The sequence below is a fragment of the Manis javanica genome, chromosome 1 (genome assembly GCF_040802235.1).
Source record: "Manis javanica isolate MJ-LG chromosome 1, MJ_LKY, whole genome shotgun sequence".
NCBI lineage: Eukaryota > Metazoa > Chordata > Mammalia > Pholidota > Manidae > Manis > Manis javanica.
This window is the reverse complement of record NC_133156.1, coordinates 220,616,060-220,641,895: the sequence shown is the minus strand read 5'-3', so window position 1 is coordinate 220,641,895 and position 25,836 is coordinate 220,616,060. Positions and strand designations below refer to the sequence as shown.

The 25,836-nt window shown below is 55.1% G+C and overlaps 1 protein-coding gene and 1 long non-coding RNA gene across 22 annotated transcripts in view; one reads left to right on the top strand and one right to left on the bottom strand.

Moving 5' to 3' along the window:
* LOC140844047 (uncharacterized) overlaps positions 1-10,104 on the bottom strand; it is a 47,706-nt gene extending 37,602 nt beyond the window's left edge. Inside the window, exon 1 of the long non-coding RNA XR_012122175.1 lies at positions 6,396-10,104. This is a non-coding gene — a long non-coding RNA (uncharacterized lncRNA). The remainder of the gene's footprint in view (positions 1-6,395) is intronic.
* LOC118970730 (uncharacterized) lies at positions 2,976-23,881 on the top strand. 21 transcript variants are annotated; one of them, XR_012122146.1, is made up of 5 exons: positions 2,981-3,239; positions 10,112-10,711; positions 11,041-13,986; positions 15,178-15,290; positions 15,410-23,881. XR_012122146.1 is itself a non-coding variant. In XM_073215078.1 (4 exons), the coding sequence occupies exons 2-4, from the start codon at positions 19,901-19,903 to the stop codon at positions 21,232-21,234; spliced, it is 633 nt and encodes a 210-aa protein (XP_073071179.1). In that variant the 5' UTR covers positions 2,976-3,246; positions 10,112-19,900; the 3' UTR covers positions 21,235-23,881. The 21 variants fall into 21 exon arrangements, 4 of the variants coding, with proteins under 4 accessions (XP_073071179.1, XP_073071144.1, XP_073071178.1 ...); XR_012122147.1 differs by having other exon boundaries at positions 11,041-20,309; positions 20,391-20,470; positions 21,091-23,881; XM_073215078.1 differs by having other exon boundaries at positions 2,976-3,246; positions 10,112-20,309; positions 20,391-20,470; positions 21,091-23,881.
* The last annotated feature ends 1,955 nt before the right edge of the window (positions 23,882-25,836 follow it).

The window sequence follows — 25,836 nt, the reverse complement described above, 5'->3', positions numbered from 1 at the left end:
GTCCTCCCCTCTCTCCTGTCACCCTTCCCCGGGCTGATGGGAGGTATTTGGACTTATGCAGCACTGCACAAATTATACCTAAAAGACAAAGGTCAGGTCTTGTGGAATGTGACATCCGGGCCCAGGCCTGGCAGCTCTGCAGCCATTCCAGAGCAGAGCTGAGGAAGATACTCTGAGCAAGCTCCCTTTTTTCCTAAATACATAGATTACCAAAGCCAGACAGGGTCTCAGAAGTCATCTGGTCCCCACCCCCTGTCCTTGTCCCCTGCTACTTCCTTCAATGAACAGAGGAGCAAGGAGCCCCAAGAGCCACAGAAACTCAGCGACTTAGGAGCAACCCTGGACGTCGGGAGCCAGACCTCTCCACGCCACCACATGACTGTCCTTAACTCGTGCACAAGTTGACTCCAGCCAATTTGACCACTTCACAAGTCTTCTGGTTTAATTTAGCACTGTTCCACCCTGAAGGCTTTCAGCACAGGGACGTAGGGCCTGGGCACAGGGTGAGAGAAACAAGCAGCCAGCCTGTGCTGCCTGACTTCTGCTGAAACCCAGCTGCCTTCCCTGCTGAAGGCGATACTCTGGCCCCACGTGGAGGGCCTCTCACTCCTGCCTCGGGTCCCCTCATGGCTCTCAGAGCCCAGTTTTCACACGTGCCCCTGGAAGGGAAGCAGCTCCAGCCCCTTACAGGGACTGGTAAGGGGTACCTGGCCTTCCAGTGTTCTCCAGCCCCCGGAATCTTCTCGGGAGGCAGAGAACAGCCTGAACAGCCCTCCCAGCTGGCTGCCAGCTGGAGGACTGCCTGGCGCTGGGTTCTCGCACCCTGTGGGCACTTTGCCCCCTGCTCTGAAACCTTGGGAATTCCCATGATGGAGAACAGTCCCGTGCCCTGTTGTCCACAGCACAGCTCTGCCGTTAGCTGGCTGTGTGACCCTGAGTAAGCCCCTTCTCCGTGTAATACCAGGACTCAGCTTATCAGAACCACCTAGGGAACTTCTTCAGGAACTGCTCTGGGCCCTACTGCAATTCTGAATCAGATCTCACTCGCTGGGGCTTGTGCATCTGGATTTTGATAAAACTCCCCAGGTGATTCTTTTAAGCCAGTGGTCATGGCCCCCTCAGCCAGCTGACCACCCTGGAGTCTCTCCTGACTCTGGCGAGCTGATTGCTCACTCTACCCGAAGCAGCTGTGTGCCAGGCTCCACCCTGCGCTCCATGATGCTGTCACTAAGGATTGCTCTGGCCACCCTCCCCCCAGTAGAGGGGCATGGAAGGGCTTGGCTGCCCACAGAGCCGAGAACTGACCGAGTCAGGGTTTGCTGCAGACCCAGGAGGAGTTTCCAGTTCTTCCAGAGGGTGGTTGGCACTTACGGGATGGGGTGAGATCACATGGTCTAGACCCTTGTCATTTCAGCCAGTCAGTAGTGACAGTAACCAGTAGTGGGCAGTGTGATCTGGGCATGGCCCTCCTGTCCCTCCAACTTCTAGGGCTCCACAGGGGCTCAGGCTGGCCAGATCACGAGTGACCCCTCCCCGCCACCGTGCACATCTGCAGAGCAGGCAGCGTCTAACGTGGAAGTGCTGTCACGCTGGCTCAGCACCCCCGTGCAGGGAAGTGAGTAGGGTCACCCCTGTGCCAGCAATGAGGAAAGGAGATCAGAGAGGTTAAGGGAGTTCCTGTCAGCCACCAGCCTGACGGTACCAGACCCAGCACTGCTGCTCACATATGTCCACAGCTCTAGCAAGCCGACTGATTTTTTCTTTCCCAGTAAAGGATGATGTACTATGTCTAGGTTGTGAGCATGGAGTTTATGTGATTTTTAAAGACTTCCAGCTCCCTTACCCCAGGAGGAAGGTTTGGGCTTTTCTTAGGGGGAACCAGACAACAGAAGGTGACAATAGCCACTTCATTTTTCCAGTCCCAGGGATTCGAAACCAGCGTTCATGAGATCTTATCTCCCCAACTGCAACAGAAGCAAGTTGTGCTTGTAAATGGGTGATGGTCACCTGTATATTTTTAAAGATTTCTGGCTTGTTCAGCCCGTCATCGAGCATTGTACCTGCACACAGAGTGCAGCCCAGGACTAATTAGTAAATGGCTATAAAATGCTTTGAAGATGAAAACAGCCATATATGAGAGCACATTATTATTACCTCGTAAATCCTGTCTCCAGCTTACTCCACCCTTGTAATTTCAGTTGAATCTTTAGGTCAGCACAGACCAGGAAAAGGGCTCAGATGTGTTTACTAATACTATGTGGATGGGATCTGGACATCTCCTGGGGGTCCCAGGGAGGAGGTCCAGGGCAGCCAGTGTTCAGCCTTCTCCTAACTGCTCAGCTTCCTGAGGAGGAGAAAGACCTGTGTCTGAAACCTGGCTCTGTGCACTTAGTGGCTGGTAAATATTTAACAAGTAGTTCTTATGTATTTTTCAAAAAGAAGGGGGCCCTCATGTGTACTATTTGCCAGTTCCCATAGTATAAATACTCCACATGGCCAATTTCAGGCTGTCAACGTGAGGTCACTGGACGCAGACTTGGAAGAGCAGGAGGGTCACCGAGGGAGCCTCCGCTGGGGTGGGCAGGCTCCACAGTGGGTCTTGGCTACGTCTGCGTTTTGTTTTCCTCATGTGTAAATTGGGAATAAATAATACCAGCCTCCAAGGGTTGTGAGAATTCATAAGTATATAAAGCACTAAGTGCAGTGCTTGGCACCCAGAAGCATTGACTAAATATTGGCTATTATTGCAGACCAGAAAAAAGGATTTTCTGACGTTGCCTTTGGCCTTCTGGTAAAAGTCAGAATGCCCCTGTTAGGAAGTCCTGCCAATGAGTATGGCCTTTGGAAAGAGTGACCCTGTCTGGATTGCGAGGAAGACAAAATGATGAGTCATCTTGATTTTAACGAATGAAAGATGAGGAGAATCTGTGAGAGTCCCCCCCCCACTCCCACCCACACCCCAGGTCTTGCTTTAACTCTCAGGCTCTGGGCAGCCCTTGAGGACAAACGAGCCCATGACCTGCTTATTTGCCCCGGCCCCTGCTTTCCCACAGGTGGGAAAACCAGAGCCGCTCAGGTCACTTTGGTTCCTGAGTTTCGGTTCCTGATGGCTACACGCTCTTGTTTTGGAGGCACAGCCTTGGCAGAGAAATGACCACATGGGCCTCTTGCATGGGCCTATAAATAGCAGCTGCCCCAGAACCTGCCCCAGTTCACGGGACCTGACCAGTCTCCAGAATGTGAGTGGTAAGGACAGCATCTAATGGTAAGGTGTCGTCTAATTCTGTGAACAGCATCATAATTCACTGGTGCTTTTAAAATGAAAACGAGATGAACCATCACCTCTTTGTGTATGCGTCTATCACGCTCATGTTCAATGCCAGTAGAGTCAAAGCTAGGGGAGCAGACCGGATGCCAAGCAGAGCTACTGTGGGGGCTCCTGATGGGGACAGCCGCCTTCACTGAATGACAGTCCATGCTAGCTACTTCTTATACATTGTCTTTTTTAATCCACAAAACAACTAAATGGGGTAGGTGTTATTATCCCCATTTTGTAGGTAAAGAAATTTGAGTCTCAAAGAGGTTCGGTAACACCAAGGACCGGAAGGTGGTGTGTTCCCTTATTCATCCATCCGTTCTGCTTTCGCCCCCTCGCTTTCTCCTTCTCTCCCTTCCCCTCCCCTCCCATTCCATCCTTCTTCCCTATTGCGTGAAGGAGGTGAACCCAGGTCTCCCTGGTCTTTTCCACTTTGTTTATCCAGGTTCCCCAAATGGAAGAGATATTTATTGAGCATCTACTGTGTACAGGCCCCTGTCTGAGACATTCATATACTTGTTTTTGCCATTTCCCCCAAGAGGAGAGGCGCTCGGAGTGGTTGAAACTGGCCAACATCAGATGGAAACAGGAGTCAGACCCAGGGCTGCTGGTTCCAAGGCCACACCTCACCACTGTGGGTTCTGCCTGTCTGTGTACCCAGAGAAAGGACAGTTTGAAGCACTCTTTGTATATGCAGATAGGCCTATCTAAACGGCTACATTATATATATATAAATACCAACTGACTTTCAGATGGCTGAACCAGGGCCAGCCACAGTTGGAAAAAAACCTGACTTTCAAAGCTTATGCCTTGTTCTTAGGTCAAGGTCCAAAACACACTTGGTTGAAATAATGGCCTAATATCTTGGGAAAACAAGATGAAATAGGTGTTGCAATTATTAAGGAAAATTACCAAGGTCTTACAAAGACAACAGGATCCATAAACTATTCCATGTTAGATATGAAATAACTCTTAAGAATTGTTTCCTAACATAACTCATGTTTTCCTTCTTCAGGCTTCCCACATTTGCTTCTTCATTTTCTGATCCCTTGGGAAGAGCCACACTTTACAAGCCTGAGAGGCCATGCTTGGGGTCATGGTAAATCATGACTAATCATGGCAATAAAAGTAGCCCCGCAGCAACCCGGGAGTGCCCAGCATGACCCACCCTGCTCTGGGCCAGCTGCCTTTGCACCACCTTGGGATGAGCTGAATGCTGTGGAGGGAGTGACACACACTCATTCCTCCAAAACAGAGCCCGCCACCCTCTTCAAAGCCCCGAGGGAGCAGTCCCTCTTACAGAAGTCTCCTTATTCTGAAGATTCCCTTTGCAACATGCCCTTTGAGCCATTTCAGTAGCCACCAAAGAAAATCCAGCCCTTGCAAATTTCTGGTCACACTTTTGCTGCAAAATGGAATTTCCCAGCTCCCAAGAAACATCAGCTGTTTGGGCAGGTGCCAACAGAGTAGAAGCTAGGGGCTTACCAGGTGTCCTCTAGAAATAAGGTAGTGAGTGGGTGTCAATAGTGACAGTTGCCCCCTCCAGCACCAAGCATGATGCTCCAGGCCCTGTTCTAGGTCCATTGCCTTGGACTTCTGACCTTTTGGAGAACTAGGACAAAGCCCCACTGCAGAGCCAAAGGGAGGCATCAGGGCTCTGATGGCAATTCCTGAGTAAGCCAAACATCGTCTGAGTATGGCAATATCCACAGAATAAAAGTGCCACCTCCCTGGAGTGCAACTTTGAAGGAGTCAGTACTATTTGGATGCATAAGTTCAAATGCATTTGTGGAGGGATTTTATGTTGGACTCATTTCATAGTCCAGCTGGGGGCTGGTGTCATGCCTGGGGATGGGGCAAGGGTGAGCCTCACATGGCCAGCTTGCCCTCAAGGGCTCATTCCTTTGCAGAGCACCCGCACATGGGGACTTTGGATGACTAATGCCCCTTTACCTCCACTCCCAGGACTGAAGCCCAGGCTCAGGTAGGGGGGTACTCCTCACGCTATCCACACCAGGCTCTCAGCCTGCATAGGCTGGAGGTTTGCACAACCCAGGTGCCTCTGGGGCACCTCCTCTGCTTCATTGGCTGTCACTCCAAACACCCAGAGCCAAACATGCCCACTCTGGCTTCCAGCAGCCACTGGGGAGGGACTCCTGCACAGAACCAGCCAGACTAGAGCCTTGCTTCAGTGAAGCCAAGCCCTTAGCTAATTGGTTTGTTGGAGATGAGGCCCGTAGGCTCTGGAGCCAGCCTGCCTGGGTGGAATCCTGCCTCTGCCACTTTGTAGAAGCGTGAGCTTGAGCAAGCCACTTGACCTCAGTTTCCTCCTGTGCAAAATAGGGCTCCTGCCTAAGTCATGAGGCCAGCAGAAGGGCCAGTGCGTCTGGGCCCTTAAACCAATGCTGGCATGTAGTAAGTACTCAGAAAAGGCTCTCTTTCCTGTTAGTACCATTTAGATTTTTCACGGGTTCTGCCTTGTCTCTGCTGCTTCCTCTCCTTTCATATCCCTGTTCTTAAGCTTCCACTGACTACAAAAAAATCCTTTTTTGCTTTAGAGTCATGTAGACACCACTCCCTCCTGGAGTGTGTGTGACACTCCTGCCACCAGCTGTCACGCCTCCACCAGCCCGCTGCCCCAGGGCCATTCATGTGCCCGGGCCCCTCCGCTCCTCCTGGGTCCCTCAGTGAGCCTATGCTGAGCAGCTTGATCTGGGGCCCCCGGGGTCTGGGTTCTGTAAAGCTCCTCAGACCCCTCGTTTCAAAAGGTTTTGTTTATTCAGTTGCATGTATTAAGTAATCATTTATTTCCCCTCTCTTAACCAGTAATTTATATACTTGCTTGCTAGGGATTCCAGTGAGCGCTAAAGACTGGAAATTACCTCACTGAGTGGGCATGTTTCCAGTCAAAACTACAACGCTTTATTAGCCAGGGGTTCCTTCTCTCTGGTAAACATAGAACAAACACTAGCTCTTTAAAATCTTGACTGTCAGTCAGGGGCCCCTCTTAAGTGCTTTGGAAAGCCTGGTGTGCCTGGGCCAGCCCCTGGGCTGAGGGCACGGAATGCTCATGATTTACCTGGGAAGCAGGATGATTGCAGAGCGTAACCACCCACAGCCATGGGGAGATGAGTAGCTGCCTCTCCACACGCCGCTCTCCCACATGTGCACCACGCTGGGCTTGACAGGCAGCCCAGAGAGTGAGAAGCAGGCTTCCAGGGCTGGCGAGGGTAGCGTCATCCAGAAACTTCGAGGAGTGTCCCACACCCATGGGGGGGCAGCCAGGCCTGCAGAGGCGCCAGGGCCGTCCTGGAGCCAAAAGGCCTTGACTGAGATGGGCCTAGTACGAGCGGGACACAGGCGAGCCCACAAGTCCGGGCTCACACAAGTTGGGGTAGACTAAACTCAGGTAAAGTAGAACAGAAAATCCATGTCACATCAAGCAGACCTCTGTCCATTCCACACAGGTTTATTGAGTGCTTTTCAGTGTGCTGGGAGGTGGGAGTTACTTCCAGAGAGAAGCAGGAATTGAATCTCATTTATGAATTCAACAGACATCTGTTGAGCACCCCCTGTGCTCCTGGCACTGGGACTGTGTAGATAAGGTGAGCCCTGCCCCAAGGAGCCAGGAAAGTAAGGCTTGTACACACCCCCGACACTGATGGGAGAGGCAGTGGTAAGCACGGTGGTTGCTCAACAGATCCACACTGCCTGCTTTCAGTCCAGGCAAATCAGGGCAGGCTTCATGGAGGAAGAGCCACTAGGCACAGATTCAATCTCATGACCCCAAAATATTTGATCTCTTTTCCTCATTGTGGTGATTTGGCTTCCTGGTGGGTTTTCCAATTGGGCTGAGGAGCACATGATCCCTAGTTCACAGGCATTCAGCTATTCATGGAGCATCTACTTGGTGCCAGGTGTTCTAGACCCTGGAAAGAACAGCAGTGAACAAAGCATGAGTTTCCATTCCCACTAGGGAGAGAGCACAAACCAGATACCTAGTACGTTGTGTTGTATGTTAGAAGCTAAGAGTGGAAAAGAAAGAGAAAGCAGGGAGGGGTGGAATACAGCCAACCAGAGTGGCCAGGGAAGGCCCCCCTGAGAAGGTGACATTTGAACCAAGGCCTGAAAGGGACCAGGCAGGGCCCTTCCCCAACTCCCGGGACCTGGTCCATTCCCAGGTCCCAGCAGGGGCTCCCATTGGGTCCCCTGGAAGCCCACCCAGCAGAGTCATTGCCTGAATCTAGAACACACAGAAGTGGCAGGCACAGTGGTGAAACAAGAAGGAGCCAAGTCCCTGCTTGCCATACCCAGTGTTCACTCCTCTGAGCCTGGAGTCCTGGTCTCTAAAATAACCCAAGGATGTGGTGAAACGAGAGACCCCCGCCTGCACTCCCCAGCCCTCGGCCCCTCCGGAGCTGCCCCTGCACTGGCCTATGAGGGGCAGCGCAGAACAGGGAGCAGCTGTGCCCTCGGCTGACCTAGAGGACCCAAGGTGGGCAAACAGAGCCCCCGGGGGCCCGAAAGCTCTGTTTCTCCAGTCCTGGGAGTCCTGGGTGGGCCTGAGGTAGGTTTGAGCTGGAAGGTGGGCGCCTGGACAGCTGTCACAGCCAGCAGCATGCTTCCTACCCTCCGTCATGCCTGTCAAAATTTAGGATTGATGTCTTCCCATTATGAAAGGAGCAGAGGACAAAAACCACCCCTAACCCATCCTCCTAACATAAGCCCATTTAGTTGTGCGTATTTAACAGAGTGCAACAAATATTTCTACTCATTCAGTGGCAGGAAATTATATCCCAGCTTTGGTCTAAGGAATGAAGGAGTTTCCTTCCAGTCTTTCTTCCTATCCATTTTCAACATGTTTAAAAACAATAGAAAGCCACTTTGTATCCTGTTTTCCTTCTTATCTAACATTATTTAATAGGTGTTTGCCATCTCACTGCAGTCTTCACAACCATCTTTAGAATATCTACCTTGTGTTTCTCCATAGTTCACATACCATTTCCCTGATTTTTGGCCATTTGAATTATTTCTTGATTTTCCCTATTATAAATATTTCCATGAAAAATCACTTAAACCCACCATAGGAAAGGCACTTGGGCAAGACTAACACAGGGTGGTTGATTAGCAAACAGTGGGGAAAAAGGAGTGTGGTGGAGACCAATTCATGCCTCCACAACTTCAGAGCAGGGAAAAATGGGAGAATGTCCTGGAAGATTCCGGGTGGTGGAGGAAACACTAAGATAGGTGCCTTCTGTGAGACATTAAGGAGGGTGCTGCACCCCCAGGCTGGGCTGAGGGTGGCAGGGAGAAGCGAGATGGTTGTTGAAAGGGTTGGCTTATGAAGGCCTTCCTTTCCAGGAAGGCTGAGGTGTCTATTTGCTGCAGGAGGAAATGGGGAGCCTCTGAAAGCTTGTGTGCAGGGGAAGGACAGGATCCAAGTGATATTTAAGGAAGGTTAGTCAGTGTGGTGGCTGGATGTCAGCCAGCAAAGGGCAGAGGGAACCTAGGCCTGCAACTTCTGAAGGAATCACACCTTGAGGTGGGGTGGGGGCAGTGGACCCTGGCTCCGGGGAGGTCCTGGAAAGGAATGAACAGGAGGAGATAGAAATGAGAAAATATTTGAAGACAGTTCCTCAAGCTTTGAGACCAGTGGGCACCAAGCGTGATGCCAAGGCAGCTCGCCTGCAGGAGCAGCAGGAGCCTGAAGTCCACCTGGCTTCCAGCCCCGGGAATGGAAGCAGCCTGGAGAGCTGGCATGGGGCAGGCCTGTGTGGGCCCTGGGGGGTGCCCCGAAACCTGGGTCTGTACAGACGTGTGGATGAGAAGGTAGAGGGAGCTCTGAGAAAGGCCTCAGAGCCTCAGAGAATGGTGGGGATACCCTCTGCCAGCCTCAGACAGGAGGCCCAGGGGTCTTGGCCTGAACACAGTCCAGAGCCCCCCAGGCTGGAGGGAAGGCAGCAAACAGTCAGGGTTAGACCCAAAGAGATGAAAATCCGGGCAAAGCCACCTGATCTTACCTCTCTGAACCTCAGTTTCTTTGTCTATAAAACGAGATGAAATACCACCCACCTAACAGGCTGGTCGTGCTGATTGGGGGGATAACGGCATAACATGCCCAGGATATAATAAGCAGACAGTGCATGGGAGCTGCATTACTATTATTACTGTTACAGGGGGGCCTGCAGCCCACACCCAACTCTAGCCCAGTTGTACCTGGCCAGCCTGGGGGTGCTGCAGGGGGAGGTGTGGCAGCTCAGGGCTGGCCAGACTCACTCAGGGTCAAGACACCATCCCCAAGCCCAGCACGTTGCCACAGTTTCCCTGAGCTTCCCTGTGAAGGCCTGGCCATCGGCCCCAGGGCTGCGGCATTCCACCCTCTCTTCTAGAATGCCTGCTAGGTGCCAGGCTCAGCTGGGAGAAATCACCTCCAAGAAGTAGCAAATCTGGGCAACTACATTCTAAGGAAGTTCTGGCCACGGGAGAGACCAGGGCAGAGGAAAAAGGGCTCTTGAGATAGATTCCAGCTTGGGGATCAGAAAGTGTGACTTGGGGGTTGGGGCACCTGTCTGTCCCACGGTTTGCCTGGCAGGATCCAGAAGAGCATCTCAAATGGAGGAACATGCAGGCGATCAGCTGGGCACAGGAATGCTGTGCAGCTCAGCCTGGGATGCTGACGATCCCCGTTTGCTGGGCACTCTACTCGAGGCCAACCCCAGGGCGGACCCCTACCCACATCATTTCATCCTCTCACCGTGACCCTTAGAGGTAATAGTGTGTTCCTTCTTTTTACAGACAAAAAAATGGAAGCACCAGAGAGCAACCACATGGCTCCTAACAGGCACTAGTATGACTGGAACTCAGGTCTGGCAGCCCACAAACCTTATGATTCCTGCTCCCTCTCACAGGCTGCAGGTTGGGAGTGTGAGTGGAATGGGGGCTGAGTGTGGAGGAGAGGAGCTGAGGGGGGAGGGGAAGGAGGGGAGGGAGGAGGAGCTGGTTGTGGGGAGAGGGCGTGAGTCGGAAGGACAGGAGTTGAGTTGGGAGGTCTTTGGCCACATCTCGGTCATCCAGGGTTGTCATCCCCTCTGGGAAGGGCCGTGTGTCCCCCCCGCCCCCCGCGTGCCTCTGACGCAGCTCCCTGACACGAAGGAGACCCGGACAGTGGGGAAAGGTCTGCAGCCTGCCTGCCCGTGCTCCCGGAACCCTCAGCCCCCTCTGCGTCTCTCCTGGCCGCTGCTGGGTCCCTGGGCCTCTGCCATTCTGTGCGGAAGGCCGGTGGCAGGGAGCCTTGCACAGGACCATGGGAAACCTTTACTCTGGGATTCATCACTGCGTCACCCAGTGTCCAGGCTTCTAAGGACCACCCACACCATCTGGTCAGTGCTAACACAGGTGGGCAAACTGAGGCCCAGAGGGGGGCAGGGACCCAGAATGAGGATAAAACCTGATCTGACTCCCAGCAGTGCCTCTGAAAGGCAGGGACCAAGCAGGATGGGCCCCATCACCACAGGAGCAGTGGGGGGAAAGGGGGGTGGGAAGACCTCAGAGGCCCTGTGAAAGGCAGGGGTCTTGGATCTGCAGGGGACCTTCCAGGCCAGGGCCACCTTGTACAGTGAGGAAAGGGGCAGGGTCAGTGCACAGCCCCAGCCCCCATGTACTCAGCAAACCCGCCTGGGACTGCAGCTGCCCAGAGGGGGCACCTCTTTCCAATTTGCCCACAGACCCTGTTGGAAAAACCCTGCAGCCCCAAGTCGAGTCTGCTGCGCAGTTCTGAGGCGGCTCCCCGCCAGGCAGGGCCGTGGCCGCAGCTCCGACTGTCGGAGGGCCCCTCTGCCGGGGGAGGACAGGAGAGGGCTCTGGCACCCAGGGCACTGGCCTGGCCCTGGGCTGCCTTTCTCCCTCCTCCTCCGTGGCCTGGGAGCCAAGACGGGGCTGCTGTTTCCAGAGGCTGGTTCGGGCCCTGGGGCTGTCCCCTCAAGCCCATCCCCTTGAGCCTCAGTGCACTGCCCACCCCCTTCCTCTCAGGGTGCAATGAGCTACGGCTGAGAGAGGTGACTGACCATCTTCTGTGTGCCAGGCCTAGACCCCCTGCTCCTCTACCCTCCTGTCCTTCCCCTCCTCCATTGTGAGGCTCAGATCCTCCTTGGCCACCTGAAATTGACCGAAGGCTAGGGAATGAAGCTTTCTGTTTGGTGTCTCCTTTCTTTCAGGGGCTCAAAGCACTTTCATAAGCATTAACCTCCTTTATCCACCCGGCCTTGTCCTGTTTGTTCTTTGTATTTTACTATTAGCTGAGGTGTTGTGTCGAACCCTCAGGCATCCAGCAAGGGGACATTCCCCAAGCCAGAGGTGGGGCGGGCAGAGCGTGACCCCCATGCCTACGTGCCTGGGACCCCGGGGCCAGGTCCCACCCCTGGCCAGTGCCCAGCTCTTCTTCTGTGCCTGCCTTTGTCCAGGTCTTTGCCCCCAGCACCCATTGCAGTAAGCAGGGAAGGTGTCCCTGGGAAGCCACTATGAGCTGGGGGGGTGGACCCAGAGGCAGCAGTGTGGGGTGGGGGTGGCCACCCATAAACGAGGAAGCAGGCCATGTGGGCTTTGCCACCTGGCTGTGTGACCTTGGGCCAGTAACTTCACCTCCGAGCCTGACTTTATTGAGAAATATGATGGGGGTGATAAGACTCCATGAATACGAAATCAGAGGTCATGAAAGTGATCTGTAAACACCAAAGCTGTGTGCAAATGTCTAGGGCCCTGCATCGTCTCCCTCGCCCTAGAATGGGGGTTGGACAAGATGACCCCGTGGGAGCATCAGCCCAGGATTCTCACTCAGGTTCTAAGATGAAAGGAGCTCATCCCCTCCTCCCCACCCAGCTTTGAGCCTGAGCCCCTTGGCCCAAGTGACCAGAGTGGAGGGTGGACTTGGCCGGGGGCATACGGGTCAGAAATCAGCCTCAGTTGTCCCCGGATAGGTGGCCTGACCCAAAGGGGCTCCTTCCACTGCCTCACACCACGGGCAGCTATGTCATTCATGACCACTAGGACACAGGCAAGCATCCAGAGCTTGTCCACATGGGGCGAGGGTGATGTCAGCCCCGCCGTGCCCAGCGGCTGCAGGGCCACGCTGCTAGGCTGGACGATCTGCTGGTGTGGTGCTGCCTGCCCAGAGGAAGGGATGCCTTTTCTGCACACAAGGGCGCTGCCTGCTTGCCCAGCCTTACCCCCATGGGTGCTGAGCCTTGAGGGGAGGGGCGCTTTATCCTAATTCACACAAAGGTGTTTAGGTACAGGCCTTTCCGGAGCAGGCCACGGGCGGGCAGCCCAATTGGGCAGGAGGAGATGCCCAGCCACCCCTCTCCACAGTGGGCTGCCTTGCCCCCTCTGCCCCTGGCTCCGGAGCCACCCCAGAGCAATGGAAAACATTTCAACATCTCCTCCCCAACAAGTCATTATAATAAAAAACATACTGGTTCCCCAATCCCTTGCCCACAAATCCTAACTCCCAAAAGCTCTGAAAGCTCAAAGTGTTTTTTGTAACGTATTTGGCAACCACACCTGGCCTGATCAAACATCAGGCTGCCTATGGTCTTCATGTTTCCCACTTTGGGTGAGTATTCATATTATTGAGAAGTACTAATGTGTTTGATCCACACCTCACTGGGTTGTATATGATATGGGAATGTGCATAGTATTTTATTACCTTTCTAAAAACACAAAGTCATATAAACTCTGAAAGACAAATGGCCAGTTTTCAGATAAGAAATTCTAGATCTGTAGTAACCAGCACTCAGTATAGGCCTTGTAATGTCCCAGACACCGTGCTTAAGCACTTCACAAGTATTGACTCGTGTCATCCAGCAAGTCAACGTATTTCCATTTTATAGATGCAATGGAAGTCTGGGAGGTTCAGGAACCTTGCCAAAGTCGCATAGTTGACTAAGGGGTGGGGCCAGGGTTTGAATCCTGCTCTGAGCCCTACACTGTATAGGTGGGGAGACTGAGGCCCAGAGGCGAAAGGAGGCAGCTCAGGGTCCGTCAGTGAGTCCACAGGGAGCTGAGCCTGGGTCCTGGAGTCCCCCAGCAACTTCCCAGGAGCTCTCAGCTCAGGCTGAGTTTGTCCAGTCCATCGGGAGGAATTTAAAAATAGGATAAGTTCCCGTGGAAAGTTTTCAGATTTCACTGGATTGATACCAGCTGACCCTGTGCACACAGCCCCACTCCCCAGCAGGCGAGGGGCTGGGCTGTGCGCTGAGGTCCCCATGCCTGTTCCCAGCCTGCCCCTAGGGAGGGAAACTGCCTTGGGGACTCAGAGAGGCCAGTGACCAGGACAAGGGACAGGATGGGCTCCAGCTGACGGGAAGGGATGGGAGACCCCCTTCTCTGCTGGGAGAGAAGTGTCCCCAACACTCACTGGCTCCATCTGTCCTCCAGTTTCTGAAGACAGGCAGAGGACTCAGAGCATTCCCCCATGCCTGCCTGTTCCGGTAGTTTCTGTTCTTACACTGACCTGTTCTCCCGCAACTTCACTCCTCTGTTTGTCCTTTCGTGGTCCTACAGCGAACGTACAGAACCTCCCCGATGAGGAAGGCTGGCTGCGTGAAACACTAGGGCACAATCCTGCCCTTGGAAAGCTGCAGTCACACAGAACAGGCACCGCATCAGGGCAGGGGGTTTGTACTGGGGACCCAGGAGCAACCCTGGGCTGGTCCGGGAAGGGAGGAGCAGGAGGGAGGAGGACCAAGGGCCCTTCGGGGCCGGGGACAGGCTCATTCCCCCTGGCAGGCTGATGCGCAGAGAGGGATCGTGGTGAGGAAGCAGGTGGAGTGGGCACGTGCCCTGCGAAAGGGCCTCCCGGCTCCACTGAGCTGGTCCTGAGGATGCTGGGTGGGCAGGAGAGGATTTCATGTCTTCCTGGATCCAGACTGGTCCAGGAAGACTCCACGCCTGCCAGAGGCCACGTGGAAGTTACCTGAGCAATTTCTACATCAGTCTTCTCTGGGTCAGGTCCTGCTCTTGTCACCTGTGTAGACCGGCCCCTGGCGCAGAGCCGAGCACTTTGGTAAGAGGTGGCTGAGCCAAGCTGCCCTAGGTGCTGCCACAATCTCCCCCATCCTAAAAGTCCGTCAGCTGCTCCAAGAAAGATGAGACCCTCAGGGAAATCTGAGCCTGAACCGGACTCAGATCTTACATGATACTAAGAAATTATTATTAACTTTATCAACAAGTATGACTCTGTGTTGTGGTTATATAAAACCAGCAAACTCAATCTATTGGAGAGAAAAACTTAAGTATTTATGCGTAAAAGATATATGACGTATGACGTCTGTGATTATGTTAACGCGCACACACACACACACACACACACAGGGCCCTCCTGCCCCCTCAGTCCTGGTACTGCCTGCTCTGCCCCGGCCCATCCCAGGCCTGCATTTGGCAGGAAGGGACAGTTAGCCTAGTCAGGCCAACAAGAGGACACTCGGCCTGCCTGTGGGCTTGGTGCCTTGGAGGCTGCTGAGGTGAGCGGCCAGGCCCCAGCCCCGGCGCCCACAGTGAAGCAGAGAGTGGTGCTCAGTGGCAGGGCCCCATGGTTGCCATGCTCTCTGAGAGCAGATCTTGAGCAGTGGTCCTGGCTGGATACAGAGCCCTGGGTTGATGGCTTCCAGAACAGTCCACGGGCTGGTCACTGGTGCCGGCCATTGCCATCTGGCTGCTGGAGAGGTCTCAGGTTGTCTGAGGGCCTACTGAGGCACATCTCTGGCCTCTGTGTCACCCGGGCTTGGCCTGTGAACTGGCCCAGAGTGTGCCTCACTTGGCCCATTGTGGGGACGGCAGCGATAACCTGCACACCTTGCTCCTCCCAGCTTCCAGAGCCAGGGGCTACTGCTGGGCAGCCGGACAGCGTGGCAATGTGGAGAAATACTACCCACTGCTGACAGCAGCCCTGGTTAATTATCACAGCAGGAGGGAAAGCAAGGTGAGCCTCCCGGCCTGAGGGCGGCAGACCTACCCCGTGGGGCCCAGCAGCCAGCCCTGGCCAGGTAATCGGGGCGGCATTCCTGCTGATTCCTGCTGATCTCTCCCATCTCCACCCAGAGGCTGAATGGAGAACACAGCTTTTCCGAGCCTCCTGAGCTGCCACACACAGCCTGGGCAGGCCCCCCAGGGCCACAAAGCCCCAGCCGCTTGACTTTCCCAGGCCCCTCCCACCGGAGCAGGGCCCAGGGGGCAGCTCCGCAGTCACGCAGAGTCAGCCTGGGAGGCCGCCTGGAGCCCGGGCCTCCTGCCAGGAGGGTGAGCCAGGGGCAGCTGGGCTCGGGAGCCCTCCTCTGAGCCTTTGCTCGGGGCTCGCTGCCATCGTCCCCACTTCCTAGTCACCCTCAGGCCTGGCAGTCCAGCTCAGGGTCCTGCCTGCTTCCACTCTGGGGCCCTAAAGAGCCATTTAGCGGAGGCCCAACTCCTGACGATGGAGTAGCAAAGGGCAGGCTGATGAGAGAAGTTGGAGAGGCCAGGGGCAGAGAGGCGCTGCCAGGGGCTCCGGCTGTGAAATGAACTCCAGGAGTGCAGGGAAGCTCTCCCCACCCACGCCAGGAGTGGCAGGCCGAGTGGGCAGGCAGGCAGCTGTGACCCCCTAGCAGTGACTCTTGATGACCAGCATTGCCTTTGGGGAGAGTTTCCAGGGGGTCTGGAGGCTCTGCAGCTGGGCCAGTCTGCAGAATGGTCACACCTGCTCCAAATGAGCTCCAGGAGCCCAGGCCAAGGGCAGAGCCGGCGCTGCTGGTTCCCTCCCAGGCTCTGGGAGACCACCCACATGGGCTCTATCAGCGCAGATTGTTCTCCGGCTCTCTGGCTCTGCACATCAAACCCAACAATCTCCAAGTTGCTCTGGCCGTCTTTTCTGGAACTGCCTAGTCCCAACAGCTGGCCTGAGAAGACACTGGACCACAGGGAGGGACGCAGGAGGTTAAGCAGAGCAGAGTAAGGTGGCACAGGGCTGAGAGGCTCCTGCCGGGCTAGCCTTTGACCTTGAGGACACCACTTGCTGAGAGGAGCCCCAGCCTGAACTCCAGTGGGGACTGTCACCTAGCACTTGCTCTGCCCTTGATTTCTTTCCCAAACCACCCCCTTCCCAGGTTCTGGGCTCGGTCCCAGGGGAACTGTCTGCTGCTGCTCACACATGTTCCATGAACCTTGGCTCATGCTGGCCTCCACATGGGAGTCCCTTCACGGGCCCAGTCCCCCTGCAGCCGCTCCTCTGCACATCTTTCTGGAATGTGGGTCCTTCTCCCTCGGGGCTGCATTGTTGGCGTGGTCTGGTCAGGACACAGGCCTACAGTCTGACTGTCCCAGATTCAAATCCCAGCTCTGCCACTTCCCACCTGGGTGACCTTGGTCAAGAGACAGAAGCTTAGTTGCCTCATCTATAAAATGGGAATCATGGCCACTTGACAGGTTGTTTTTTTAACAGGGATTAAATGAGACATGTGTGACATGTTTTGTGTGGGCCTTGGTTCACAGTAACGCTGGTAAATACAGTGATTGTGGCCACATTGTGGTGGTGGTGGCCATTGCTCCTGTCATTATCCCTGCAAAGAGTGCCGGTTCCCTGAGGACAGGAACCCTGGCTTTTTGTCTCTGTATTCCCTCCCTGCTCGCCCAACCCTGCAGGGTGAGTGTGACTGGCTCAGGGTGGAGGCCAGTTCAAATCTGGATCAAGTGGAAGGCAGTGGGGTCCCCTGGGGAAGGCAGGAAGGCCATGGCGTTTCCCAGCAGTGCGTGGATAGAACCCAGTGGCTGTGTGTTGCTCTGAGCTGCAACCCCAGCTGCAGCCTGATGGCCAAGCTCCCTCTGCAGAGCCCGGGCTCAGTCAGGGCCCCTCCTGCCGGGAGTGCTGCTGCCCTCAGGGTGGAAATGGACATGACCTGTGGGTCCTGGACACCTTGCTTCTCTGAGGAGAGGTGGCACCCTGGCTCCTTCCTATGCAACAAACATTCCTCGACACCAACTGCATGCCAAGCCTATTGCTAACTGGGGCCTGAGGCAAGTCCCATACCTTTCTGAGTCTTGAGTCTGTCATCTATCAACTAAGCACTCTATAAATTCCTGGCTTCAAAGAGTTTTTGGAACATTAAATGAGATAATAAAGCACAGAGCCTGGGATGGGGGGAAGGGTAGTTTCAGCAGACACGAGCTTCCCCATCCCCACCCACCAGCCCTGGTAGCCCCCGTCCTCAACTGGTTGGTAGCAAAGGATCCTGGGGAGAGCCGTGCCCTGGTCTGAGGAAGGGGAGGTCCTTCCAAGCACAGGCTGCTGTCTTCCTGCCTTTGTGGACAGTGGCTCAGGTCACCTTGGTCCTGTGCTTTGTCACCTGGGGCCCAGGAGGTCCATCCCTGGGGAGGAGGGGGACACCTGCCCTTCCCCCCTCACCTCAGAGGCCCAGCCCCTGACCAGTGTCTGATTCCTATGTTTAGAAGGCCCTGTCCAAGATTATGCTGACCAAAGGCTGGCTAGAGGTACTAGAAAACCCCCTTCAGCCCCCAGATCACCTTGGCCTTGGGCCAAGCCTGGGATACCTTCCCTGGCCGGTCCACCACCCAGCTGCCCTCTGTGAACCTTCAAACGACCAGTTGGTGCAGGCACCATTTCCCCCAGGACCAGCTGCATGTTTGAGCAGTAGTCTCTTCTGGTTTATCTGGAGGAAGGAAGATGACGTCACGAGGTAAACCGCACAGCCTGAAACCACGAGGCCGGGTACCCCGGTGATACTCGCTTTTCAGCGAGTCACTCGTGCACAGAGGGACACATTGCCTGGGCCTTTCTGGTCAGAGAGTGGCTGGGAAGACAGAGGGAGATTTTTAAACACAGAACCACAAGAAAAGAGAGGGCCCCAGAGAAGATGAACGTCAGAGGCCAGGCAGGGTGGCTTCCAGGTGCTGTGGGACAGTCAAGTGGACTTTGTGGCCACTCATGAGGTGCTTGGTACCTGAGGTTCTGATGACTGTATTTACCATGGTAGGCATAATGGGTGATAATAATATTGATGATAGGTACCACTTATGTGTGCACATTACCCAGTTAGCTCCTCAACAGCAACCCCCTGAGATCAGAACCCAAGAGGCTGGCATGATCCTGTGGACATAGAGGGGAGATGAGGCTGGTGGACCTCTGCTCTGTGCTCTCAACCTTGAAACTACAAAGCTGACTTGCCAGCAGGCTGGGTGTCTGCCTGCCCTGAGGCCTGGAGCTAAGCCCTAACCCCCAGCTGCTAACTGTGACCTGGAGGAAGCCCCTTACCCTCTACATGCCTCTGTTTCTTCCTCTGCCCAGTGTCCTGCCTTGCAGCTAAGAGATTTCCTAAGATGAACCCTATCCTTCAGTCTCATTTCATTACTTTGTCTATGCTCTGAGCAGGTTTTTCTGGGGAAATTGGCTCTAAAGAGTAGGCTGGGGCACTGGTCCTGGTGGGCTAGTGGGAGGGGCTGGAGGGGGACGCCCTTCGTGTGGACAGCTTGAATAGGAAGAGCTGTGTGGGGAGATCCAGAGAAGCCTCACTTTCTCAGGAAACCAGAGCTGCATGAGTTGGGGGTGGCAGGTGCCTAAGGGAAGTTCCCTGTATGTCTGAGTGTGTATGGGTGAGAGTGTAAGGGCAGGCGTGATGCCCACCAGGGTAGGTAGTGTCCCTGATCCTGCAGCCAAGACGATCCATGCACAGGTGCTGCCCAGACCCCAGGCCCTCCACCTCAGGGCGGGCCACAGCTCTGGCTCTGACATCCCCTGAGGGCCTACAGGGACTGCTGTCTCAGACAGGGGACCGACAAGAGGACGCAACACAGGGAGTTGGCTCAGCTCCTCTTCAGGGGCCTCCTGATGCCTGGCGCTCCTCCACTGGAGTCACAGCTGCCTGGGCTGAGGCCCATCCTCATCAGTTCTTTTCCTGATAACGCAGGTACCCCGTGGGAGAGGCAGCACCTCGCGTCAGTGCAAGCGGATATAGAGACTTCCAGCACAAGCCTCTCATTATAAGATGAGAAAACTGAGACCCTACTGGGAACAAGATCTGCCCACCATCACATATTAGCTGACAGACATGCAGGAGCAGGAACCCAGGTAGCCTCTCGCACGTGGGGGGTTTTCCCTCCTCTGCTGCTGCTGTTATCCTAATATGAATTACCTACCAGATCCTTTCCAAGAGGGTGAGCTGAAGGTTGAGGAGCACTGCTGTGTGGGTGCAGAGCTGTGGGAGGGCCGCCGGGGGCCAGTGCCAGGGGAGGCCCTAGAGACGTCGCCTCTTTTGCCACTTTCCAGGGCCAACTCAGCACCTTATGTGGGAGGATTAGTCATAAGCAACTGTTTGACCCCAAAAGTTGTAGTTCACTGGGTTGTTCACAGTGATGCTTTTCTGAGTCATGGCCCAGGATGACACAAAGCTTTGAAGGACCAGCTGGAGGTCCCGTGGCCCCTGCAGCTGCTCTGGGACTCTCTTGCCTGGAAGCCTCTTGCCTAATGGCTGGCACTTTGAGGAAAGAGCTCAGTGGGCAGGGGGCAGGGCGGGCTGAGAGGCAGGCCACTGCGGTCCAGACCTGCACATGCCCTGGAGGTTCTCAGGGTCAGTTCTTCCCTGGGTCAGTTTCCTTGTTCATAAAATGGAAGGTCAGACCACATGGTCTCTGAGTTTCTTCGAAGCTGGCTTCTGCCCTCCAGGGTGGTTCTGGCTGGGCCATACCACACTCCTGGCCACAAGAACCGCTAGAGCTTGGAGCCGCTCCACTGACTTCTCGTGCCCTCCAGGTCTCCCCGGGCCTGGCTCCCCAGCCCTCAGAGTCACCTTCTGCTTTGTGCTCTATCAGAAGGGAGGGCCGCAGCATGCCCAAGCTGGAAGGCCTCCCAAATCCACAGCCGAGCCCACTGATGGGTCCCAAATGAGCGGAGGGAGGTCACGAGAAGGCACCCCCACCTCATCAGCAGGCCCGGAGGAGCCCGTCGGGAGGCCCCCAGGTGAGGCCTGCTCAGCCCCACCTCCACCTAATCCACTGCTCAGTGCCGTCACCTGTCACCCCTCTTCCTCCTCGGTCCCAGGCCTTTTCACTCACACTTTCTCCGAGGCTGCAGAGCCCAGGAAGAAGGCGGCTGCTAGCCAAGCGCCTGCGCAGCCTAGGGTGAGTCTTTGCTCCCACTGGGCCTTCGTCCCTGGGCTGCAAGATGGGGCGCTGTGACACCTTCCCGCAGGCTTGGTGCGAGGAGTCAGTACATAGGTACCCGCGTAGTGAGTGCGCGGTAAATGCTCCCTCCCTCCCTCCTTCCCTCCTTCCTTCCCTCCCTCTTTCCCTCCCTCTTTCCCTCCCTCCTTCCCTCCCTCCTTCCCTCCCTCCTTCCTTCCCTCCTTCCCTTCTTCCTTCCTCCCTTCCTCCAAAATTTGAAATGACTCACCGTGGAAAACACAGATACAATAGGCCTTTAAAGTAAGGTTTCTTTAAACAACAAGCCTGGGATTGAAAAGGCGAGAGCTGTCCCAGAATGTTGGGCCGAGCAGGCTGTTATCTGACGTAAGTTCCGGGCACTCTTGGCCAAAAGGTAATGCTGTTGGTATCAAGCTCTCCTTTTTTGATAAGAGGAAACATATCACTTCTCAGGAGAATAGAAGAATTTGCTAAGTCAACCTTTATAAATGACATTAAGCTCTGCAACTGGGAGAAACCCCCCCTTGCCCCCCCTCCCCTGTTTGAGCCCCTGAGAACCTTGGGGGTGCCTCCTTCTCCGTCCCACTGCCCACCTCTAGGACCTGAGGAGGCCTGGGGACCGGGAACCGGAGCTGCTGCTCCAAAGCAAAGCCCTCAGCGGTCCTGCAGAGCTGGAGCTGGCAGCTCCTGGGGAAAAGTCAAGGGACCGAGACGTGAAGAGCCTTCCCTCTGATGCGGAGTGAGCCCCCTCCCAGGGGTTCCGTCCCAGCAGCCCAAGTAAGCACCCCCGGGAGGGGGCCTGGGAGTGCTCACTGAGAAATCCCACAGCTGCCCACACACCTCCCCTTCTCTCAAATGCCAGAAGGATTCCTCCGGCAGGCAAGGGGAAAGGTGAGAAAGGCGCTCTGTACTGAGTCACTGGAAAGGTTATGGGACCCAGTGGGAAAAGGCCTCATTCCATCTCCTCCAGGACTCCTGAAGGCAGGCATGGTCCAGGTGTGGCCAGGGACCATCTCCACAGACTTAGGTAGCACCAGAAAAGGGGCCTTATGCCTCCCACTCTCCCGTCTCTCCCTCCTCTTCCCCCACCACAGCCCGTGCACACGGTCTCCACAAGCGTGCTGCCAGCTGGCTCAGGGAGTGATGGGAATCTTTTTCCTGTTCTGTGAGGTTCTGCCTCACTTGCGAAAGAGCCCCCAACTGCATCCACCTTTTAGCTCGGGGCTCCACCTGAGCGCCTGCCTTAGTCTCCTTCCTAATCGAGCTCCCAGGGTGCTTTCCCACAGCCAGTGGGCTTGTCCCTAGCTGGGCCCTCTTCGCAGGGAGGACTCCCCCTGCTTGCGTTCCTCACTGCAGAGAGCAGGCAGAGGAGCCCACGGCGAAGTGCGCGGTCCCTCCTGGGGCCACTGTGCAGACGCCCGGGGCTGCAGCTGCCCCCGAGCACTCCGTCTCTGTTCATCTGAGCCAGCAGGAGGAAGCAGAGAAGGTGGCCTGGCAGCCGGCCTGGCAGCCGGCCTGGCAGCCTTCCCTGCTGGCTGTGGAAATGTCTTTGGTGGCAGGAGGTAACCATCCAGGACATGATGATTCGCCCACATCGAGGTCTACCCGTACATTGGTCATGAGAACAGTTTGCCCAGAGGGGTTTTTGAGGGCTGATGGTAGACGTGTGAGGGAAGTCCCAGCCGGTCCTTGGACCCATCATATAAAGCTGGTATCATGAGCGGTAAAGGAGGGGAGTAAGGGGTTGGGTTGGGCCAGCTTTGGATTTGGACTTGGGGCTAGTTAGGTGGGCAGTGGGTGGACTTGCCAGGCCCTTTTCTCCAGCCCCACTCAGTGCTTATCGCCTCATACCTGGACCTTGCCAATACCTTCCTCAGGGGCCTCCCTGCCCAAGCCTCGCCCTCTAATTGATCCCCCGACCTTTGCAGCACTGCTTCCTGAAGGACCCTTAGACTGTGCTCTTTGAGCTGATCAAGGGTCACCTCTCCCTGGCTCATAAATCTTCAGCGGCGCCCTATTACCTGTGGGAACTGAAGACTCCAGGCCTCGCAGTGGCCTCAGTCACCCTGCTCCCCAGTCCCTAAGAGAACCCCCTGTCTCAACCAAAGACCTTGGGCTCTTCTGGTGCTGGGCCCCACCTTCCCCTGGAATCCTCCTTTCCCCCTCCTCAAGGCACAGCCCAAGTCCCACCTCTCCAGGAGGCTTGGCCTGACTACCCTATCACAGTGGAGAATGGTTGTGTCCGGAAGCAGGACCCTCTTCTTCCTGCTCAGCCTTCCTTGTGTGCACTGCAAACCGCAGCTTAAGACACCCTCCTCCAGGCCCTCTTCACTCTTGGCATTCATTTATTGGGGAAAGAGCCCAGTTTTGGAGCAAGACAGGCCTGGGTTAAAGTCCCGGCTCAGCTCCAGTCCCATTAACTAGTTGCAAATCACTTAACCTTTCTGAGCTTCCATCTTCCACTCAATAAATGGGACAAGGCCTGCCCTGCAGGACCCTTGAGAGTACAGGATGCTGAATAGCATCTGTTATTTTGGCCTTCCCAGTGTCCATTCCTCTTTCTTTTGATGATATCATCTGGGTTTGCTGGTGAGTATGGGAGACCAGGTAGGGCTGACCTTACTTTCTGTTACTAGTGTGAGTGTATGACCCAGGCCTGGCCATTGAGAACATTCCCTTGCCCTGGCCACAGACATAGGTGCCCAGAGATAGACATGAGACTCAAATCAGGCTAGTGGGAATTACACTTGGGACTTGGGGTTACTAAGACTTTCTTTCCATGTTAAGTTAATTGGCTGAGAGTACTGCGTTCCCCCAAAAGATATGTTCAAGCTCTAACTCCCATTGAATGTAATCTCATTTGGAAATACGGTCTTTGGAGTTGTAATCAAGTGAAGAGAAAGCCACACTGAATCAGGGTGGACCCTGATCCAGCGACTAGCATCCTTGTACAAAGAGGAAAATTGGACATGGAGACACGCTGGGGCAAAGCCATATGGCAACAGAGGCAGACAGGAGTGATGTATCTGCAGGACAAGGAACCCAGGATTGCCAGGAGCCGCCAGAAGCTAGGAGAGAGGCGTGGGACCCAGAGCCTCTGGAGGCGAGCAGCCCTGCTGAGGCTGAGATTTCAGACTGCTGGCTTCCCCAGCTATAAGAGAATAGCCTTGTGTGTGCAGCCACCCAAGTCTGTGGCGATTTGTTAGGGCAGCTGCAGGAAACGTCTGTAGCCACCCGATGGAGAGAGTGCCTGAGGCCAGCACTGTGGAAATCAGGGCTGACTCCCCGGATTCCTGGCACCATGACAACGCCTGGATCCAGCAGTGGCTGAAGCAAGAGGTCTACCGGACTTCTCAGTCACATCAGCCAATATACTCTGTATTTTACTAACGCCGTTTCAGCTGAGTTTCTGTCTCTTTCAACTGAGAGAGGCCTGACTATACAGAGATGGTGAGCGTGCACGTGTAGCATGGGCCTGACTGATGGGAAGCCCTGTGCTGTTACTGTCACACCAGCTGTTTCTATTCCCAACTAGACTGAACACCCCCAGAGCAGGAGCCACTCCTCTGTCTGTGGCACAGGCTGGGTTCCCCGGATGCAGACTCCGAGAGAGCATGCAGGGCAGTGGTCTTGGGATCAAGCCCTGTGGACAAGGGGGGCAAGGAAGTGAGATGGGGAGCTGAGCAGGATGGCCGACGGCAGCCTCAGTGTCCCATGGCAGTCTGGGAACTGGAACTGTTCTCCAGAGCCATTATGCTCTCGGCCTTTTTTACTCTTGGGTCCCTATCACTGCATCTGCACTGCTCTGGGACAGGGTGAGTTCCGGGGGAGCCCCTCCCCATGGCAGCCAGCTGACTAGCACCCCCAGTGGCTGGGGCAGCAAGCCCTTCCCCCAAGGACTGGGCTGGCCACTGCAGTGCCCGCCACTCCCAGGGCATGACTCATAGCCCAGCACTCAATAACTTGTCACTGTTGAAAACATTCATTCATTCATTCATTCACTCAAAATCCAAGGTGTATGGGGCAAGTCAGGGGACCTGCTGGTTAAGAGTTGATGGAGTCCTTCAGGAGGAGAAGACTTGGGAATCGGAGGTGGGATCAGAGGTTAATAGAAACACCACACAGGGCCAGAGAGGATGTACCTGTTGGGTGTGCCTGAGATTGGTGGTATGGCCATGCCCAGTGCCAGCCCTGAGTAGGTCTAAGTCAGTGCTGAACGAACTGGTGGCTGACTGTGCAGTGGCCAACATTTCAATTGCTTCTCTTGAGAACTTTAGGCTTTTGGGGCTATACAATTTCTCTTCCTTTCTTATGTTGATTTCTTTGTGTGCAGGGGGGAGTCTGAAGGCTGGCTAAGCCTTTAAAGCTTCTTTTCTTGAGTCTCTTCTGCCTCCTCAGGCAGCAATTCTACAACTATGGTGATGTCCAAGCCCCAGGTAGGGGCCTCCTGCACAGGCTTCCCAGACCCAGGGCTTAGTGAGCCATCTGTGCATTCCTGGACCCTGGCTGCCCTAGCCCCTGGCCCAGCCCCTCCTGGGAAGCCAGGCATTCCTTCTTATAGGATGATAAACCAAGACTCAGAGAGAGGAAGCTAGCTGTTCAAAGTAACAGTCAGTGGCTGTCGCCGGAAGTGGGACCCACTTCTTCCTCCTCGGCCTTCCTCATGTGCAGTGCAAACTGCAGCTCAAGGCACCCTCCTCCAGGCCCTCTGCCTGCAGCTGCTTCATGCACATGGTGCCCCGGGCACAGCCTCCCAAGGACAGGGCTTCCAGGCAGCATGTGTAGTCGCCCCCTCCCACCAGGGCTTCTCCGGGAAGCAGAGGCACAGCCAGAAGGGCCCTCTGAGGCCTCTGTTGTCCTGCCCACTTCCCCTGCCACAGGCGATTGAAAAGTCAAGCCACACGGTGAGGTGTCAATGGGCTAGAACCCAGGGGTTGTCCTGTTCTTCCTGAAGTCTCCCCTCTCTGGGTTTACATAAAACCATCAACTCTGTTTTATTTTATCACCTATATTTTCTGATTTGCTCTTTTCCACATCTCTCTGTGGGAACTGTTATTATTCCCATTTTCCACTAGAGGCTCATGGGGCCCAGAGAGGTTAAGTCACTCAAACAAGGACCCCGCAGTTTGAGGTTGGACTGGGATTGGAGTCCAGTCTGTGGCCCTAGAGTCCAGCTTCTTATCACCCACCTGCACCACCCTCTGCCTGACGCCTCCCCTGGCTGGGTGCTCACGCCAGCGCTCACTAAATCCTTGTGCACGGCATGCGGCAATGCAGGCAGGGTGCTCCCTAGGTCTGAGTTCAAATCCAGATTTGATGCTGACCAACTCTGTTACTTTAGGCGA

Bases quoted from the DNA above. Each gene is read 5' to 3' on its own strand.
- LOC118970730 (XM_073215043.1), top strand. From the start codon at position 3,159: ATGGGCCTCTTGCATGGGCCTATAAATAGCAGCTGCCCCAGAACCTGC. The intron at 3,240-10,111 runs GTGAGTGGTAAG...TTCTTTTTACAG, and splicing joins ACCTGACCAGTCTCCAGAAT to ACAAAAAAATGGAAGCACCA. The intron at 10,712-11,040 runs GTGGGCAAACTG...ATTTGCCCACAG, and splicing joins TCTGGTCAGTGCTAACACAG to ACCCTGTTGGAAAAACCCTG.